This window comes from Micromonas pusilla (assembly GCF_000151265.4).
Source record: "Micromonas pusilla CCMP1545 genomic scaffold MICPUCscaffold_3, whole genome shotgun sequence".
Classification (NCBI taxonomy): Eukaryota; Viridiplantae; Chlorophyta; class Mamiellophyceae; order Mamiellales; family Mamiellaceae; genus Micromonas; species Micromonas pusilla.
In genome coordinates, this window is record NW_003315884.1 from 441,011 (window position 1) to 459,732 (window position 18,722).

Sequence of the window (18,722 nt, forward strand, 5' to 3'; positions counted from 1 at the left end):
GGAGGAAGAGGAGGAGGAGGAGGAGGTGGTAGAGGAGGAGGAGGAGGAGGAGGAGGAGGAGGATCAAAGTGATGGCGGCATGGTCATCGAAAACAACGACGCCAGATCTCGCTCGCTCATCTCCGCGTCGTCGAGCACTCGCGCGCGCGCGATGACGCCGTCGTCACCGAAAATCATCCGCAACGTCGCCGGGATCAAAGGACTGCACGTCCTCCTCGACGCGTTCGACGAGGCCGTCGAGAAACGCTTGTTCGCGTCGAACACGCTCTTCCCCAGCGGTCCGGACTATTACAAGAAGAGCAAGCGCCAGGGCGGGCAAGTACACCAGCTCGGCGGCTCCAGGGACTACCCCGAAGATCTCGTCCGCCTCGCGAACGTCGTCCGCGACACCAGGCTCTACGAAGGCTACGTCACCCCGGACTACTGCCTGCCGCTCGTGTACCCGACGAAGGCTTCGTTCAAGGTGAGCTCGCGTCGGTCTTGTCATCGTATCATCGCGACGCGACGCGACGTTTTTTTTGTTCACTGTGACGTCTGACTTCCTCCCATCCCCCCGTCGTTCGTCCCCTCTCCGCAGGATCACTTCGACGGGCGCGAGCGATGGGGCGAGACCGTCGTCGGCGTGTCGCTCGGTCAGAGCAGCGTGATCTACTTCTGCCCGGACTGCAGGACACAATCTGGTAAGGCGCTGAGCGACGCCGTGCGAAGTCGCAGAAACACGCAGTACACGAGCTCGGACGGCCCCGTCAAGACGGAACTGGTGATCAAGGAGACGAATGTATCCTTCGCGATCGAGATCGAGCTCCCGCGGCGTAGCATATACATCATGAGCGAGAACGCGAGGTACGAGCTCAAGCACGGGATCAGGGCGGTGAAGAAGCCGGCGGCGGGGACGGCGCCGAGTTGGAACCCGCACGGTGAGCGCCGGTCACTGACGCTGCGCGCGCACAAGGCGTACTCGAACGTGTACCTCGAGCGCTTGGCGAAGAAACGGCCGAACGATCAGAAGATACGAGATAGGATCGATGCGCAGAATAAATACGGGACGGACTACAAAGGCATGTCGGAAAAACGCGCGAAGAAGGTCCTGAAAGCCGCGTTGAAGCTGCCCACGAAGCTTCGGTTTAAGGATCTGCCCGGCGCGGGCGCGGGCGTGTCGCGGTCGTTCGTCGGCAGCGGGTATCGCCTCGGTGGCGGTGGTAGTAGCGGTGGAGCCGTCGGCGGTGGAACGAAGCGCGCGCGAAGCGAGGCTGGAGTCATCTGCATCTCGGACGACGACGACGACGAAGCCGGTGGCGGCGGCGGCGAGTCCCGCGGGAAAGACGTCGACGCGGACGACGAACGCGAGATCGCGCGCAAGGCGCGTATCAGTCGCTTCGAGTGAACGAACGAACGAACGAACGATGTTTCTAGCGATGTAACGTCGAACTGCACGAGCCTCGCGAACGTCGTACTCGTTTCATCGCGCGTAATAGTACTGTAATATTTCACGAAGCCGCTCGACTCCGACGCTCATCACGTGGTGGGCGACGTCGTCCCTCCCCCCATCCGCGGCGCGATCGCCGGCGTCGGCACCCTCGGCACCCTCTCCCCCTCGAACGACCCCGCGCCGCCGTTCATCGCGTCCAACGCCGTCATCGTCGGCTCCACGAACCCGGTCTGCCTCAGGATCGCCGTGCGCATCTTCAGCGCGTCTCTACCCTTGAGCGTGTGCCCGCGTCCGCTCACCACGCTGCCGCCTAATAATAACTGGTCCATTCCAGACGCCGCGTCGCCCCAAAACGCGCGCTCGCTCACGCTCCCGGTCCCGCGCGCGCCGTACGTCGACGCGTACACGTGCGGCGGGATGAACATCGCGTCGTCGTCGTCCGGGAGCGAGGACGCGAGTAGCGTCGCGATCCCCCCGCCCGCGCGCGCAGCTTTCGCTGTTCGCGCGTCCGACGGCGACGGCGACCCCCTCTTCCCAGCCGTCTCCGCGTCAGCCGCCCGCCCGGGCGGTCGGACGATCGCGCGCGGGAGCGAGGAGTGCCGCCACGCAGGGAGGGAGCCGTACGTCGCCGACGGGACGCGCGGCGTGAGCTCCATCGCGAAGTGGTCGCGTCGTCGGCTCACGTCGTGGTGGCTCCTGAAGTGAACGAAAAAGAAGCGGTCAGAAGAATATTCGCAAGATGCGCACCGCGGTCCCACGGGTGGTGGGGACGACGACGCGCGGCGGGAGAAGCGAGCGCGGAAGAGGAAGCCGGGCGGCCGCGCGACGGACGGGGAGATATAGACGGTCGCCAACGGCGTCGCCGGGTATCGTTCGAACGAGCCCGCGCGTCTTCGCAGAGGGTGTCGAAGGCGCCGAGAGAGGGGGGGGGGAAACGGATGGACGCTCGCTCGGGAGACGCGCGGGCGGCGCACCCTTCGTCGTCGTCTTCGTCCTCGTCGTCGCTGCTCACGGACGCTCGCTCGGCGTCGAGGTCGTCTCTCTCCTCCTCGTCGCCGTCCATCGTCCCCCAGACGTCCTCCTCGCAGAGCTCGAGGAGGTCTTCGGCTTCGCCGTCCGCCGCGCCCTCGACGTCGTCGTCGTCGTCGTCATCGGTTTTCTTCTTCGTCGTTCTTCCCCCGATGTCGACGACGACGACGGCTTCTTCGGCCGCTGCTGCCATCTCGTCCGATAGCAGCGTGAATACGCGCGCGAGAGAGACCGACCCCGCTCGGAGCACACGCGCGTCGCGTCGAGTCTCGAGTGGGGAAGTGAGCGCCATGCGTCGTCGCCGTGGCTTTTTATCCGCGACGAAAGGACGCTGCGCTGTCGGACGGCACGTCAGCGTCACCGCACGGCAGCCGCGAAAGGACCAAACGCTGACGCGGCAGATTTATCTACGATCGACTGCCGATTTACCTTTCAGCAGATACGATGAAAGCGAAAAAACCTTTCAAACGACGCGCGTTTGATCGGCAAAAAAAAATAGATTTCGGCGGGAATCGAGCCCGGGATTTCCTTGGACATGACGAGACTGCTTTAGGAAAAGGATTTTTTGTCATCGCCACCGCACGAAGTGCTCCATTCGACCTGAAACTCCATGGAAAGCGGCGTCACGTCATGTAGACCACATCGCGGGGCAAAAGATGATCCCGCTGGGAGTCGAGCCCAGGTTTCTGCGGCCACAACGCAGGGTACTGACCACTATACGACAGGATCCTTTGACATACCGTGCAGTAGCACGGCATTGGCATAATCGGCGGTTTTTAGACATATATACCCGCCCTCTCAGCTTCTCACTGCTGGAAAAGCGAAGCCAAACACGCGGCATTTCGCACTCTCCTCGCGCGCTTTCGCAGCGAGACGCCGCGCTCGACCCAGAACCCGGCGGTCCATCCCTCGCGCCGGAGTGAGTGAGTGGCGGGTCATCCGTCCACGATGCCGTACCGCGCCAGCGAGCTCGCGTCCGAGGTCGCGCAGGTACGACCGCCGCGTCGCTCCGCTCGATCCCCGCCCCCCTCGCGCATTCATTTCATTCGTCCCGCGCCGTTCGCTGCGCGGGATCCCGGCACCCGCCATTCTGACGCGCCCCCGCGTTGACGCGCCCCTCCCTCCATCCCTCCCCCTTCCGCGCCGCCGCAGGCGTTCCTCACCGCCCTGGACACGTCGCTGTCGCGCACGTACCGCGAAGAAGAGCGCTCGTGGCGAGGCGAGGACCGGGAATGGCGCGCGCAGGACATGGACTTCCGCGTCGAAGAGCGCGACTGGTGGCACCTCGAGCACCTCTGGAGGCAAGAGAACCGAAAGTGGAGGCTCGAGGACATCGAGCAGCGCGTCCTGGAGAACGCGCGATGGGTGTGGCTGCGATACGCGGAGAAGAACCGCCGCGACGTCGAAGAGAAGAGCGAGCAGCTGAAGAGCATATCCAACCTCAGCGCGCTCATCGGCGGCTTCGCCGTCGTCGCCTTCGTCGAGCTCCAATTCCACGACCCGGAGACGCGCCCGTCGCAGAGCGAGGCGCTCATCACCGCGTACGCGGCGACGACCGCGCTGACGGTCGGGCTGATGCTCAACTCCATGGTGCTGTGCTCGTTCATGCTGTGCTCGATCCTGCGGAACGGGAAGACGTACGTCAGCGAGGACGAAGAGGCGGAGTACCTGTATCGATGCCGGCGGTTCGCGTTGGAGTTTACCTCCGGGGATAAGCCGCCGCTGCCAAAGCGTTCGTTCGAACGGCACTGGGAGACGCGGTGCGAGGACGACTGGCGGCACGCGTTTCGAATGTTCACGTGCGGCGTCCCGGTGTTTATGGTCAACATCGCGTGCATGGCGTGGCTGAAATTTAACTACAGCTACGCCGCCGCGGGGACGGCGACGGCGGTGGCGGTGTGCGCGACGGCGGGGTGGGCACGCACGCAGATGAACTGGGGCTGGCACATCTCGCGTCGATACCACGGGCGGGGGAACCACCCGGGCGTGCGCGGCGGCGGCGGCGGGAGGGACGGCGGGTGCGGGCTGCCGTTCGATTGGCACGCGCGGCCGGACGCGGTGGTGAAGCAGCCGAGCGGCGCGGGGGGGGCGGCGGCGGCGGCGGGGGCGCCGCCGACGCCGCCGTCGAACGCGAACGCGCACGGCGGACTGAACAACCCGTTCGACGACGACGCGCGGCGCGGTCCCGGTCTCGACGCCGAAGACGACGCCGACGACGACGATGACGTCGCGTCCCCGGAGGAGGTCGAGCTCGAGCGGTCGTTGGGGCTCGATGATCTCACCGCGCGGCGAATCGCGAGCGCGACGGATCGAGCCGCGTCGACGACGTCGCCGGCGGCCGGCGTCGGCGCCGGCGCTGGCCTGCCCCCGCCGGTTCGCCCTCGCGCGGAGTGGGGCGACGCGCGCGAGAGCTTGGACCGCGCGTCGAGGACGAGCGAGGAGGTGAAGTTCGTGGAGCGGACGTCGCCGACGGCGCGCGACGTCGCCGCAAGGCGCGAGCGCCGGGCGAGCGAGGAAAAAACGGACGCTTGCGGCGGCGGCGCCGGCGGCGATCCGTTCGAGGCCGCCGCCGCGGCGCTGAGCGAGAGCGCGAGGAGAGAGGAGGCGGAGGAGAGCGCGCGCGCGTCATTGGGGGTCGCGCAGGGGGAGTCGTGGAACACGTTCGGAGGCGGCGGCGGCGGCGTCGGCGGCGCGAAGTGAGCTGAGCTCCTCCAGTACACGTAGTGTTAGCGTCGTGAGCGTGAACGAGCACTGCAGCTGCAGAACGCGAACGCCTCATCAGCGACTCGCCCGCGAGTGCATTTTCCCCGAAAAGAGCCGAAAAGTCGCTGCGCGCCCGCGCTCGGAAACCACTGCGGAGCGCGCCTCCGTCCCGTCACGATGGCTCTTCGTCAAGCGATGAGGCGCCTCGGCGCGCTGTCGTCGCAAACGTCCACCGCCGCGAGAGCGTTCACGACGTCCGCGCCTCGCTTGGAGGCCACGGAGGCGCAGAAGGAGAGCATCAAATCGTTCATGGACGCCTTCGACCAGAACAAGCCGATCCCGACGATGGACCTGCCGTCGACGCCGTCGAACTTCATGAGCCCCGAGCGCGAGGTTCCGGCGACGCCGCCGGAGAAGATGACGCTGAACTTTTACATGCCGCACGAGATCCAGTTTAAAGACGCGGAGGTGGATCAGGTCATGATCCCGGCCACCTCCGGGGATTTCGGCGTCCTCCCCGGGCACGTCCCGACCGTCGCGCAGCTGCGCCCGGGCGTCGTCTCCGTGCAGCTGAACAGCTCCGAGACGCAAAAGGTGCGCGCGCTTCTGCGATGACACGCTCCGCAGAGTCCGCAGCCGCGATATCGCGCGCTCGGGGGGATCGAGCGCGGGCTCGCGCGCGGGTTTCCGGGCGCGCGATCGACGCCCGCGAACCCGCCATCGATCGGCGCCTCCCGTTTCACTGCAGCGACCGTTCCCACAGCACGCGCGCTGCGATCGAAAATAAACCCTAGGGGGCAGAGGCATCTCATCTCATCTCTCTGACGCCCTCTCCCCCCCGTCCCTCGTCGTTCCCCCGCGTCTTCAACAGTACTTCGTCAGCAGCGGGTTCGCGTTCGTGCACGCCAACAGCGTGACGGACATCATGGCCGTGGAGGCCATCCCCCTGGAGCAGCTGGACGACGCGGCGGTGAAGAAGGGACTCGCGGATTTCAACAACAAGCTCGTCAACGCGAAGGACGACTACGAAAAGGCGGCGGCGCAGATCGGGATCGAGGTGTGCGGCGCGATGAACCACGCGCTGGAGGGGAAGTGATTGATGATCGGGAAGAGGGAGCTAGGCGATGAAAACGTCGCTTTGTAATTTGGTATATTCTTAGAGAGCAAACAGCGGAAGAAGAGACTCTACTCTCTTTTGGTACCCCGTCCATCCGTCCACCCGCCCGACGTCTCACGAGCTCAGACCGAACCCGCCGCCGGTGAACCGCGCCTGGTTCGGGTTGTTGTTGTAACTCGACATCGTCTTCGTCATCTCCGGCTCGAACGCGCGCTCGCGCTCGAGCGCCTCGCGTCGCTTCGTCTCGTAGTACCGCTTCTTCAGATCCCCGAGGTCCCGCGTGAGCCGGTCGATCTCGTACTTGTACTCGGACGTCTGCGTGACGTACATGTTGAGTTCGCTCGCCATCCCCTTCATCTGCCGCGTCTTCTCTCGCAAGTTTTGCTGGTACACGCTGAGCTGCTCCGCAACCTCCGGGCCGGGCTGTCGCGCGAGCACCGTCTTGAGCTCGACGTACAGCTTCTCCTTCTCCTGAATCAGCAGGTCCTTCTCCACCACCTCCTCCGTCTTGGCGATGAGCCGCCGCTGCAGCGTCTGAATCTTTTGAATCATCTCAAACGTCGCCGGGTCCGAGCCCTCGAGCTTCCTCCACCGGTGCACGTTCAGCGGGTTCTCGAGCTCCTCCGACAGCGCCTTCACCTTAGTCCTCTCGGACAGGAGCTCCCTGCCCAGGTGATGCACCTCGCGCTTCAGCACGTCCACGTCGCCCACAGAGTTTCGCAGCACCGCGAGCTCGCGCTTGAGATCCCCGAGCTTGATCTTCAGAACCCTCAGCTCGTTCAGACGCTCGCTGTACTGAATCTGCCCCTTGTTCAAGATGCTCTGCTGTATCTTGATCTTCTCGTACAGCAGCGCGAGCTCGTCGTTGCGTCGGATGAGCTGCGTCCCGAGGACGTCGCGGTCGTTGACGACGACGTCGTGCTCCTTCTTCTGCCGCGCGCGCTCTTGATCCGCCTCGTTGATGACGTGGTTCAACTTTTGCATCTCCGCGCGTTGCGAGCTGATGGCGCTCTCCGCCTCTTTGATATTCTGCAGCGCTTTGTTGAGCTCGAACCGAAGCGTCTCTTTCTCCTTCTCCACCTTCATGTAGTCAAAGTGCTCCTTCACCATCGCCAGGTCTTTCGCGCTGATCTCCTCCTTGAGCTGCTCGATCTGGTGGTTCATGATCTTAAACTTGCGCTTCATCTCGAGAATCTCGTCTTGCGACTCGAGAAGGTTCTTGCTGTACGTGTTGCGGTCCGTCCGCGTCGCCTCGTACAAGTTCTGCTGCTGCTTCAGCCGGTTCTCGCCGTCGCTGATGCGCTTCTGAAGGTCGATGATGGCGATCTCGCGAATCTTCACCTCCTCGAGCGCGCCGAGATACCGCGCCGTCGCGTCCGACGCCTCCCCGCCGTACTTCTCCCTCTCTTGCTCCAGCTTGAAGATCATCTTCGCCTGCTTCTGCGCCTCCATCTTGTACCCCTGAATCTCCTGCTCCAGCGTCTTCCTCGTGTTCTCGTTCACCTTGACGAGGTCGCGCTGTTCCACCGTCGCGCTCTCCGCCTGCGACTTGAGCTTGGTGAGGATGTCGCGTTCGCGCTTGAGCTCGTGCTGCTTCTTCACCTCCGTCTCCGCCTGCTTCCGCTCCGCTTCGATCTGCCGCTCGAGCTCCGCGATCGTGCGCTTCAAGTCGTCGCGGTCGCGCTCCGTCTCGCGCTTCTCCTTCTCGACGCCCTGCAGCTTCGCCACCGTGGCGTCGCGGATTTTCCCCGCGCGCAGCGCGTCTTGTTTGATGCCGCTCAGCTCCGTCTCTCTCGCCTCGAGCTCCGCGCGCTTCGTGCCGTTCTCCGTCACGAGCTGCGCGTTCGATCGCATCTGCTCCTCGAGCTCGGTCGTCAGCTTCTGCAGCTTCTCGTTCAACGCGCCGTACTCCTTCTTCGCGCGCTCCGTCGCGCCTCTCTGTTCCTTAAGCATGCCCTCGAGCTTCGCCGCGGCTTCCTCCGCCTCTTTGATCGTGTGCGTCTTCGCCTTGATGTCGTGCTGCTTGTTCTCGAGCTTCGTCTTGAGCTCCGCGAGCTCCTTGTCGAGGCGCTCCTTCTTGCGCGCCTCGCGCTCGCCCTCGAGTTTCTTCGACTCCACCTGATCTCTCAGCTTCCCGAGCTCGTCCTCCAAGCCTTGCTTCGAGCTCTCCGCCGTTCTCAGCCGCTCGGACATCTCCGCGACTTCGTTCCGCAGCGACACGATCTGGTCCACCTGCGCGTCTCGCTCCGCCGCGAGCGCTTCTTTCGCGGCGATGAGCTCCTCCACGGTCTGGTCCATCCCCGCGGTCATCGCGTCCGGGCCTCTCTCGACGACGCTCCCGAGGTTGGCGATCTCCAATTTTAACCCCTGGATGCTATCCTTCGCGCGCGCTTCCTTCTCGTGCGACGCGTCCACCATCTTCCACGCCTTCTCGATCTCCGCCTTCAGACCCGCGATCGTGTTCTGGTCGTCCTCGCTGAGTTTCAGCGCGGAGCTGACCTTCGCGGCGTTGTTCACGATGTCGGCGTTGAGCTCGGTGCATTTCGCGAGCAGACGCGTCTCCGACTCGTGGCTCTTCTTCAGCGCCTTGTGGATCTTCTCGTACTCCACGCGGAAGCGGTCGAGCGATTTGTCTCCGCTGACCTCTTTCAGGAACTGCGACGCGACGCGACGCGGGCGGGAGGGAGGGAGGGACGACGAGGGAAACGTCAGAGGAGGAGGGGAGACGCGTCGTCGTCGTCGTCGTCATCGTCGTCGTCGTCGGGGCGGGAATTCGTTCGCGGCCAAATCTGGGTGAGGAGGAGGGGTCCCAATTTCGTCGCGCCCGTCGCGGCCGACGCGCGGCGCGGACGCGCCGCGCGACGCGCGGGCGCGAACGACGCGGGCGGACGCGCACCTCGTTGAAGTCGCGCTCGAGGGCGGCGAACGCCGCGGCGCTCTGCGCCAAGTCGTCGCTCTCGTCCGCGCCCATCTCTATCTAGTCCTTCGTTCGATCCCCGCTCCAGCTCTCGCCTCGCCCTCCTAAAGTGGCTCGCGACTCGATCCCCCGCGCGTCCGCGCCGCGAGGTTCGCCCGCGCGCGGTCCCTCCTCCCGCGCGCGCGACGCCGCCGCGGTCGTGCGGTCGCGTTGACGCGCGCGCGAAGTGCTGTCTCGCCGCGTGCGTCCGCCGCGCCCGCGCGTATGGCGCGCGCCCTTCGCCCGCTCCCAAACTCGGAAGTCGGGCCAGGCACGTTTACGTTTCCAGCGCTCGCGTCTGGAAGGGCGAAATGTTACCCACACAGATCCTCCGGCGCCGACATGGAGGACGCCGACATGGAGACGGACGACGATCCGCGCCCTCCGGAGCTCCCCGACGAGCTCCTGCAGGTCGTGATGATGCACGCTGACGACCCGATCGACCTCTTGCGGTTCGCGCGCGTGTCGAGGTCGTGGCGGCGCGTCGCGGGACGGCAAGAGGTGTGGCGTCGCGCGTATCGGAATCGATGGCTCTCGGGAGCGCGCGACGACGACGACGACGACGACGACGACGAAGACGGCGGCTTCGCGTACGCTTTCGCGCTCGCGCTCGACCGCCCCGACACGTTCAGGCTGCGAGCGCCGACGGACGACGCGTCCGACGAAGACGACGTCGAGCGAATCTTCGCGCCGGACCCCTCGCGCAAGGACGTCCGCGCGCTGTCGCTGTTCAACCGTCGCGTCGAGTTGGAAATCCTGCGAACGCTCGACGACGCGGTCTGGCCGACGGCGCGAGCGAGAGCGCGCGAGCGCCTGCGTCGCCGTCTCATCCCGTCCGCGCGCTCGAGCTTCGACGCGTCTGAGTACGACGACAACCCGAACGCGGACGAGATCTTCTCGCACGCGTGCGCGGTCGCGCGGTGGGCGCTGCGGAGACGCGTCGGGTGGGACGGGTCCAAACCCCTCTCTCGCGCGCGCGGCGCGGCGGAGCTGATCGCCACCCTCGTCGAGTTCGAGGTCGCGATCGAGATGGGCGACCTCGCGATGGAGGCGATGGACTTCGACGAAGAAGAGTATCGCGATCGCAATGTGAGGGTAAACGACGACGCGGAGACGACGGCTCGCGCGAGCGAAGAGATGGCGTCGACGGAGGAGGGCCTCGCGCACATCGCGCGGCTTCTCGACCACGACCTCGACCCTATGAGGATACACGCGTGCTTGGATAAGATCGGCGCGGAGTTTAAGCGCAGGCTCGACGAGAGCGGCGCGTACGCGGAGGGCGAGGACGGCGCCCGCGAGATGCGAGCGAACCCGAGGCTGGCGCTGGAGATCCTCAACGCGTTTCTCTTCGACGACGAGCACGGCGCGAGGCAACCGGCGGAGGCGGCGTGGAACCCCAGGGCGGAGAAGTACGAGATCGCGGGCGGCGACCTCATGGACCCTCGCGTCGAGGTTCCTCGCTCCGGCGGGCTGCGGTTCGTCGGGAACGGCGCGAGGTATTACGACCCGGAGAACAGCTCGTTGGCGTCCGTGTTGCGTCGGAGGGTGGGCATTCCGATCACGTTGTCCGTGGTGTACGCCGCCGTGGCGCGACGCGGCGGGCTGACGATTCGCTTCCTCAACGTTCCCGGGCACTTCGTGTGCGGCGTCGCGAGCGGCGCGCGCGTCCCGAACGCGAACGTCAGCGCGGGGGGGGAGATCTCCATCATCGACGTCTTCAACCAGGGCGCGACGACGGATCCCGTGAGCGTCGACGCCGTGCCGCCTGAGCTTCTCCGTCGGACGCCGCCGCCGGACGTGTGTTTTCGCGCGCTGAACAACCTGCGCGTGATATTTCAGCGGCACGACGGCGCGGGGAAGTACAGCAACGCGTACGCGCACAGACCCGAGGTCGTGAACCACTCGCCGAGGCGACGGGCGACGCTGTACTCGCTGTTCGCCGCGATGCGCGCGCTGCAGCCGGTGCTCGAGTTTGACCGAGAAGCTGGGAAAATCGCGCTGGAGTTTGGGCACCGGGAGGACGCGCTGGAGTGCGGCGTGGATCCCGCGGACGTGGATCGACTCGTGAACCCGGCGACGGTCGCGCTGAGCAACACGAGCGTCTTCGATCGCGCCGCGCGTCCGCGGGCTCTCGAGATCGGGGCCATCGTGGTCGTGGCCCCGCCCAAGGACGGGTCGGAGGCGCGTTGGGTTGTGTGCGGCTTCTTCGACGTCGCCGCGGAGGGCCTCGAGGATCAATTCGCGACCGGGGACGACGACCCGGATGGGGTGTACTACAACGTGATGCGTCTCGACGACGACGCGGAGGAAAGGATCTTTGGCGTCGCGGACCTCTTGCCCGCGTACAAAGACTGCGACGTCGATCTCGGGTTCCCGTATCGCGCGCCGTTAGAAGAGCAACCGAATCTCGTGCACGCGCTGGGCGCTTACTTCGAGTCGTACGACCCCGACGCGCGGAGGTTCGTCCCGCACGCGTTCACGCGGTACAAGTACGGGTACGACGCGCCGAGCGCCGCGCCGGAGCACGTGCGATGATAGGTACGAGTAGCGAATATCGACTGAGACTGTAAAAGTAAACTTAACTAAAGTAATAAGTCGCTCGACGCGGACGTCACGCCCTCGGCGAGCTCGCCGTCGGCGTGGAGGACGCCGCCGCCGCGCGTTTGATCCGCGACGGCGTGTTCCTCAGGATTTTCGACGACCGTTTGAGCTGCAACTGCACCGCCGGCGGCGCCGTCCACTCCGGACCGCCGGTGTCGAGCTTCTGGTTCACCATGAGCTCCGGGTTCGCGGGATATATCTCGTCGAAGAGGTGGTACTTGTCCACGAGACGGTCCACGGTGGCTTTGCTCGCGTTCACCGGGACGTAGGGCCAGTACATCTTCAGACGGCCTCTGTCGAGCTCGTTCTTGGAGACCCCGAGAAGACGCAGCTCCACGTCGAGGCTCAAGCTCTCCCACTTCTTCTTCAGGCTCGGCGCCTTCACGAGCTGAGCCTCGTCTTCTTCGTCCGCCTCGTCGTGCACGTGCTCCGGCGCGCGCATGGTCCCCGAGTCCGACATCTCCTTCCCGTGCGCGTCCCGCCGCCCCATGTTGAACCAATACGACGTGTGATCCGTCCCGCCGTCCTCCAAAGTTTCGTCTCTTCGAATCCCCAACAGACGCTTGATTGGGAAGATCTGAAACGCCGCCCACATCGTCACGGCGTAGATCCACAAGTTATCGTCGTCGCCGTGGTAGTACCACCCTAAACCCATCAAGAGAACCTGCGCCAGGTTGATCGCCGCGAGGATGCGAACGAGCTGCGTCGTCGTCTCGTTGCGCAGCTTCGCCGGTCGCTTGTGGTCCCTCAAGACCCAGTACTTGTCCGCCCAGTACGACACGAACAACCCGCTCACGGCGAGGACGTACGACAGCGGCAGAACGGGCCCGTAGAAGAGCGCGAGCGCGATCGTCTTGCACAGCGCCGCGTACTTCTCGCCGAACGAAAACGACCTCGGGACGATGAGCTCGTCGAGGGTGGCTTGCGTCCTGGCGAGCTTCGCCATCTGCTTCTTCACGAGTCCGCCGATGTCCATCGCGTAGATGAGGTCTGGGACGAACGCGTTGAAGAACTGGAGCCAGAACGCGCCTTCGACTAAGCCGCCGGGGGCGTACCACAGGCACCGGCCGTGCCTGTCGTCCGTCCGCGGGCACGAAGAGTTTAAAATCGGAATCACGAGGCAGTTCACCATGTGGATCACGGTCAGGCGCGACATCAAGTAGCACTCGCGGTCCGTTCGCGTGTGAAATCTGCGGAACTTCGCGATGCCTTTCACGATGAGCGTCAGCAGAAGGTTCATGAGGATGATCACGAGCGAGGCGAGCGCGGAGAGGACGCGCAGCCTGATTTGAAGCGTCCAGTCCGTGTCGCCGCCGTTGGCCAACCTGTCGATCGTGTACCTGTCGTACGCGACCACCCGGTAATTCTGCCTCAGCGTCTCCATGATCCATTGGATGAGAGAGGCGACCCCGAGCGAGAGGAGGATGGTCGCGTTGCCGTAGAGCGCGCGCTCGTTGCGCTCGCCTCCGCGCATGCCCGCGAAATTTTCCCAATAGACGTCGCTCGGCTCCGGAGGCGGATACACTCCGATTTTTTTTCCCTCAAACGTCGGCCGCTCCCGTCGCGCGAAGCAGTTCGACGCGAGCTCGTAAAACTCCTCCGTGTGGTGGTCGTCGAGGCAGTTGTTCGCGTGTTCTTCGTAGTTGAACGTCACGAACGCCTCGCCCAAGTTTGCAAAGGCTTCCGGGTCCTCCAACTCTTCGAAGACAGCCGCCTCTCGCGCTTCAATCTTTTCCCGCAACCGCGCCACGCCCTCCTCTCGCATCGGGTCCACTCTGCCGAGCTGCGTGAGCTTGAACATCATCAAACGAATGTCGTAAAAGTGTGACCACTTCGCGGACATCCTCGACGCCTTCCACTCCTCGATCTCGCGCAAATGCCTCTGCTGCTTCGCTAACACCATCTCGCTGTGTAACACTTTGCCCAGAGTCGTCGTCATCGACACGCTCGCGACTTCGCCGTAGTGCGCGAAAAACGCGGCCACCTGCTCGCGCGTGTACGTGTTCCGCCCCAACCCGCGCACGTACACCGCGTAGTCCCCCACCGTGAGCGCGCGCTTGTTCACCTTCCTCGCCTTGACGAGCTGCCGGTGATGAAAGAACGACTGCCACACGATCATTATGAACGTCGTGACGATCTGCATCGCGTACACCGCCGTCGGCGTCGCGTTCGAATCCAACCTCAAGCTCGACTGCAGCGTCTCCGCGCAGCACCTGCCCGCCTGCTCCGCGCTCAGGCCGCTCAGCGTGCACGGAAGGTACGTCCCGCACAGGTCGGATGCGGAGGACGACGCGGCGGTCGTCACGGTGATTTCGCAGTCGGTCGGGCAGTTGTAATACGACGCGAGCTTCCAGTCGTTGCACCGCGATCCGTGCGACGTCTTCAGGATGTCCGACGGCGTCTGCACGCGCTCGCACGCCACCTCGGTGACGGCGCCCGCCGAGGTGATCTCTCTGACGTTGAAGTTGGTGGACATCGCGTTGTGCTCGCGCGCGTCCGCCATGACGTAGCAGCCGACGACGACGAAGAGCACGAGCATCAGAACGGCGAAGTGCGCGAACGTGTCGAAGTACAGCCCGAGGCCTTGGGACTGCTCGCCGAGGAGCTCGTGCGGGGCGAGGAGCGAGAACGGGCGCTTGCTCGACGGGATGTACACGCCGCTGCGGGGTGGGGCGAAGACGAGGGACGCGGGTGAGGACGGAGGATGGGGAGGCGAGCGCGATGCGCGAGATGGGCGAGATGGTCGCGTTCGGGGCGGCGGATCTCGATCTCGTCGCACCGCTCGTCCGCGTCGAACTGGTACAGCCGCAGCCTCTTCGCGCGGTTGCGCGCGAGCTCGATGGAGACGACCTCTTTCCCGTCATCGTCCTTGCGATACGTCACGGGGTTGAGAATGCGCGAAAGCTTCGCCTTCTCCGCGGACGGCGACAGCGGCGCCATGTCGCGCGCCCGCGAAACTGAACGGTCGCTGAGCTGAGAGGACGCGGACGGCGCGGCTGCAAGCTGTATTTCCACGATGTTGACGGCGATCGCGCTTCCGCGGGCTCACTCCCGCTCCGCGCGAGTCATCAGACGCGATGTCGCTTCGTCACGCGGTCCGGAGACTCGGGAGAGCCGCGGTCGAGCGCGCGGCGGACGCGCGAGGCGGCGCGCTCGCGCGAGGCGACGCCGAAGCCCTCGCCGCGGGCGCGTCTCGTCGATGGCTCGCGACGAGCGACGGGAAAAGACCTTCGCCGCCGCCGCCGCCGACGTCCGCCGCCGCCGCCGCCGCGCGCGAGACGAGCGCGGCGGGCGAGGAGAAAACGAAACGCCCGACCCCGGCGCACCCTCTCGCGGGGATCATGTTCCCGTGGGAGTCCGCGGTCCTGAGCGGCGAGAGGAAGGAAGGCCCGATGCCGGCGTGGCAGAAGCTCTACTGGGTCGCCTTCGCGGGCGCGGTCGCGTTCCTCGTCGGCAGCCGCGCGAAGAGGTACTACGACACGAAACTCACGAAAGAGGAAGCCGCCGCGGAGCTCGCGGCGAACCGGGTCGGGATCCAACGCGCGTTAGAGGGGAGGAGCTTCAACGACGAGACGCTCGATCCGTTCGAAGGGATGAGCCCCGAGGAGATCGAAAAATTTATTAGCAAAGAAGCCCCGGACGGGGACCCGTACGCGGGGATGACCCCGGGGGAGATCAACGACTACATGAACAAGGCGCAAGAGGAGAGCATCAGGGGGGGGAAGAACATCTCGTTGCCGAAGATACCGCCGAGGGTTGGGGCGTAGGATAGAGACGGGGCGGGGGGTGGGAGGGTGATAGAGGCGCTTCGTCGTAGAGACAAACGAGTCGACGTCGATCGTCGTCGGCACCCGTCGCGCCGCGGCTCGTCCATCCGCCGCTCGCTCGCTCCTTCGCCACCCGCGCGCGCACTACGTCTCGCGCCTCTCTCGTCACTCACTCCTGCGACTCCGTCCCCCATGTCCCCCCTCGCGTCGGCGACCCGTGCGCGCGCTCCCGCTCGCCGCGACGCGACCGCGGCTTCCGCTCGCCTTTCGAATAGCTCGCGCGCAGATCCGCCACCACCGGGAAGTGGTCGCTCGCCCAGACGCCGAACTCGCCGCACGTGCACGCGTCCGCGACCGACCGCGACCACGGCGGGTCGCCTCTCGCGACCGCGGCGGCCGCGGCGCCGCAGACGCACCGCGTGTCGAGCGACGCGGACGACGCGGACGCGGACAAGGACGACGACGACTCCAACGACGACGACGACGACGACGAGACCGACAGGTGACGCAGACGTTCGCTGTTGACGGCCGTCACGACGCGCGCGTCGACGACGCGCACCTTGGGTTGCACGTCCGATCGCGCGTCGTCGCGGACGCCGTCCCCTCGCGCGACGTAGATGTGGTCGATATGTTTCTGGTGCCCCGCCGCGCCGCGAAGACGCTTCGACGTCCCGGCCGCGCCGCCGACCTTCCCGCCGCCGCCGCCGCCGACGCCCGCGGCGTCCGCGACCGACCGTCCCCACCCCGCGCGCGTCCGCGTCGTGAATCGCGCGTCGCGAGCGCGCCACGAGTCCAACACCCCCTCCGCGAGCTCCGCCTCGTCGGCGTGCGTCAGCTGCGCGTGGTGCTTCGCGCCCTGGTTGTCCGCGGCCATGAACCGCGAGATCATCTGCGCGTGCTGAGGGCCGTTCCAGTCGTGCCACGTCGTCCCGGGGTGGCCGCCTGAGCGGACGGTTCGCTCCGCGACGGACGTGGAGCCGTGCGGTTCGAACCGGGCGTCTGGTCGGTCGACGTCCAGCGCGTCGAACACGTCCACGAGGTCGCGGCGGCGGTCGTCCTCGTCTTTGGACGCGTCGAGAGGGGCGAAGTTGAACCGCGACGCGCCGCCGCCGCCGCCGCCGCCGCCGCCTTTACCCTTCTCCGCGTTCGAGGGAGGCGCCAGCGCGGTCATCCCGCGCCACAACGCGCGTCCCTCGCCCGTGAGCTGACGGTACTGCTGCTGCACCTTCTGCTGGTTCAGATCCCCCGCGAGTATCAGCGGCACGTCCGCGCCGAACTTCTGCTGTAACCTGCCGACCGCGGCGCGGATGCACTTCGAGCTTCGAATTTTCGCGGGCACGTCCGAGGACCAGTCGTGCCCGCTCTCGATGTGCGTGCTGCAGCACAAGAACCTGCGGCCCTCGTCACCGCTCGCGCCGGACTCGCCTCCTTCGCCGTCTTTCAGTCTCAGAAGCGCCCACGTCATCGGGATCATGTGCGCGTCGAGGCCGTACCCCATCTTCCCTTTTCGCGTCCACGTCGCGTCGCCGCCGCCGCCGCCGCCGCCGCCGCCGCCGCGTTCGAGACACGCTTCGTACGCCGCGAAGAACCTCCCGTCCACCCACTCGAACTGTCCCGCTTCGATCAAATCGAACGTGTCGCGCCGCCACCACACCCCGCACTGCTCCCACCGCCCTTTACTCCTGACGAGCTTCGCGATCTCGATCGAGACCGCGCCCGGCTCGCCGTCGTAGTCGTCGTTCGCTTCCAACAACACGCGGTCGTCCGCGCCGCGCTCGCCGCCCACCGGGGACGGAAAGCACGAATACTCCAGGCACGACGCCGCGCGCATCTCCCTGGACGCGAACACTTCCCGGGTCATCGACAGCATGTCCTCCTGGACGCACAACACGTGCGGCTTTTCGTTTTGAATCACGCGCGACACGAGCGGCGCGCGCGAGTGCCAGTGCCACCCTCCGTCCTTCGCGCCCGCGCCGGGCTGGTTCGCGAACCGTCTGCTCGGGTCCGGGTCGTTGTTCTTCAGGTTCCACGTCATCACCCTCAGCGCCCGCACGGCGCCGACGCCGCCGCGTCGCGACGGCCACGGCGGCGAGGCCGCCGCCGCCGCCGCCGTCGTCGTCGCGAGTCGATCCCCGAGCGCCGCGGCGGCGAGCCCGCGGCACGTCGCCGCGGCCGCCAACACGTCGAGCATCGCGAGGCCGTCCAGGCACCTCCGCAGCACCTCGGGCGGGAGCGTCGACAGGCGATCCTCGCCGCGGACGCGTCGGCGTTTCCCCGCTTTTGACGTGGCCGCGGCGGCGGCAAAGGCGGCGGCGGCGTCGTGATCGGACGCGTCGCGCGCGTCCCACGTCGCGCCCATCGCGTCCTCGACGACGTCGCGCGCCGCGCACGTCCTCCCCACGAACCCGGGATACCCCTGCGACGCGAACCGGTCGAAGTCCGCGCGGCTCGTCATGCGACGATTCGGTCGATACTCGCGCAGGGACGCGCACGCCTCTCGTAACGTCGCGGCGACGCACGCGGAACGCAGGTCGTGTGGATCTCGCGACGCGTCCAGGTCGCGAGCCGTCGCCGCCGACGTCAGCGCGTCGAGCACGCGGACCGCGTCGTCGTCGTCGATCGCCGATCGCCGCGGCGATTTCGTCGCGCCGCCGCCGCCGCGACGCGCGGGGAGCGCGTCCGCGTCCGGCTGCACCGTCGCGAGCGGCGCGCGGACGCCGCCGCCCTCGTTCGAAGCGTCGCGCGACAGCTCGTGCGATTCGAACGCCGCGGGCGGCTCCCCTCTCGCGTGCCGCTTGCAGCTCTCCACGAGCCACGTCTTCGCGAGGAGCATCGGAGGAGCGCGCCCGGGGACGACGCCGCGGCACGCGAACGGCAGGGCCTCGATCGTCGCGCGCGTCGCCGCCGGCGTCGAGTGCGACGCGGCGTCGACGAATACGACGTGCGTCACGCGCGCGTCCGCGTCCAGTCTCGCGCCGCGCGCGACGAGCCGTCCGCCGTTCTCTTCGACCATCTTCGTCCACGTCGCGAGCGACGTCTTCGAGCACGCGCTCGCGAGCGCGAACGTCGCGTTCGCGAGGGCCATGACAGCCGGCGAGCGCGCGCGCGCGCGACTCTGCG

General features: G+C 66.3%; 9 protein-coding genes across 9 annotated transcripts; 5 read left to right on the plus strand and 4 right to left on the minus strand.

Annotated features, from left to right (window-relative positions):
- Window positions 1-151: 151 nt before the first annotated feature.
- MICPUCDRAFT_38630 (uncharacterized protein) lies at window positions 152-1,384 on the plus strand (the record flags this gene model as incomplete). The annotated part of the gene is made up of 2 exons (XM_003056682.1): window positions 152-463; window positions 578-1,384. 2 exons carry the CDS (start codon window positions 152-154, stop codon window positions 1,382-1,384), a joined length of 1,119 nt encoding a protein of 372 aa, XP_003056728.1.
- A 25-nt stretch (window positions 1,385-1,409) lies between these two features.
- Window positions 1,410-2,750, minus strand: MICPUCDRAFT_62091 (uncharacterized protein; the record flags this gene model as incomplete). The annotated part of the gene is made up of 2 exons (XM_003057151.1): window positions 1,410-2,125; window positions 2,404-2,750. 2 exons carry the CDS (start codon window positions 2,748-2,750, stop codon window positions 1,516-1,518), a joined length of 957 nt encoding a protein of 318 aa, XP_003057197.1. The 3' UTR covers window positions 1,410-1,515.
- Window positions 2,751-3,406: 656 nt separating this feature from the next.
- MICPUCDRAFT_56086 (uncharacterized protein) lies at window positions 3,407-5,158 on the plus strand (the record flags this gene model as incomplete). The annotated part of the gene is made up of 2 exons (XM_003056683.1): window positions 3,407-3,448; window positions 3,611-5,158. 2 exons carry the CDS (start codon window positions 3,407-3,409, stop codon window positions 5,156-5,158), a joined length of 1,590 nt encoding a protein of 529 aa, XP_003056729.1.
- A 158-nt stretch (window positions 5,159-5,316) lies between these two features.
- On the plus strand, window positions 5,317-6,340 carry MICPUCDRAFT_56087 (H+-or Na+-translocating f-type, v-type and A-type ATPase superfamily). Its single transcript, XM_003056684.1, has 2 exons — window positions 5,317-5,755; window positions 6,033-6,340. Exons 1-2 carry the CDS (start codon window positions 5,339-5,341, stop codon window positions 6,255-6,257), a joined length of 642 nt encoding a protein of 213 aa, XP_003056730.1. The 5' UTR covers window positions 5,317-5,338; the 3' UTR covers window positions 6,258-6,340.
- Window positions 6,302-9,249, minus strand: FAP189 (flagellar associated protein; the record flags this gene model as incomplete). The annotated part of the gene is made up of 2 exons (XM_003057152.1): window positions 6,302-8,933; window positions 9,175-9,249. The coding sequence occupies 2 exons, from the start codon at window positions 9,247-9,249 to the stop codon at window positions 6,393-6,395; spliced, it is 2,616 nt and encodes an 871-aa protein (XP_003057198.1). The 3' UTR covers window positions 6,302-6,392.
- Window positions 9,250-9,459: 210 nt separating this feature from the next.
- MICPUCDRAFT_56089 (uncharacterized protein) lies at window positions 9,460-11,769 on the plus strand (the record flags this gene model as incomplete). The annotated part of the gene is made up of 1 exon (XM_003056685.1): window positions 9,460-11,769. The coding sequence occupies one exon, from the start codon at window positions 9,460-9,462 to the stop codon at window positions 11,767-11,769; it is 2,310 nt and encodes a 769-aa protein (XP_003056731.1).
- Window positions 11,770-11,799: 30 nt separating this feature from the next.
- Window positions 11,800-14,775, minus strand: MICPUCDRAFT_56090 (uncharacterized protein; the record flags this gene model as incomplete). Its single annotated transcript, XM_003057153.1, has 2 exons — window positions 11,800-14,495; window positions 14,615-14,775. 2 exons carry the CDS (start codon window positions 14,773-14,775, stop codon window positions 11,846-11,848), a joined length of 2,811 nt encoding a protein of 936 aa, XP_003057199.1. The 3' UTR covers window positions 11,800-11,845.
- Window positions 14,776-14,912: 137 nt separating this feature from the next.
- On the plus strand, window positions 14,913-15,602 carry MICPUCDRAFT_56091 (uncharacterized protein; the record flags this gene model as incomplete). Its single annotated transcript, XM_003056686.1, has 1 exon — window positions 14,913-15,602. One exon carries the CDS (start codon window positions 14,913-14,915, stop codon window positions 15,600-15,602), a length of 690 nt encoding a protein of 229 aa, XP_003056732.1.
- Window positions 15,603-15,771: 169 nt separating this feature from the next.
- On the minus strand, window positions 15,772-18,687 carry MICPUCDRAFT_56092 (endonuclease/exonuclease/phosphatase; the record flags this gene model as incomplete). The annotated part of the gene is made up of 1 exon (XM_003057154.1): window positions 15,772-18,687. One exon carries the CDS (start codon window positions 18,685-18,687, stop codon window positions 15,772-15,774), a length of 2,916 nt encoding a protein of 971 aa, XP_003057200.1.
- Window positions 18,688-18,722: the final 35 nt, after the last annotated feature.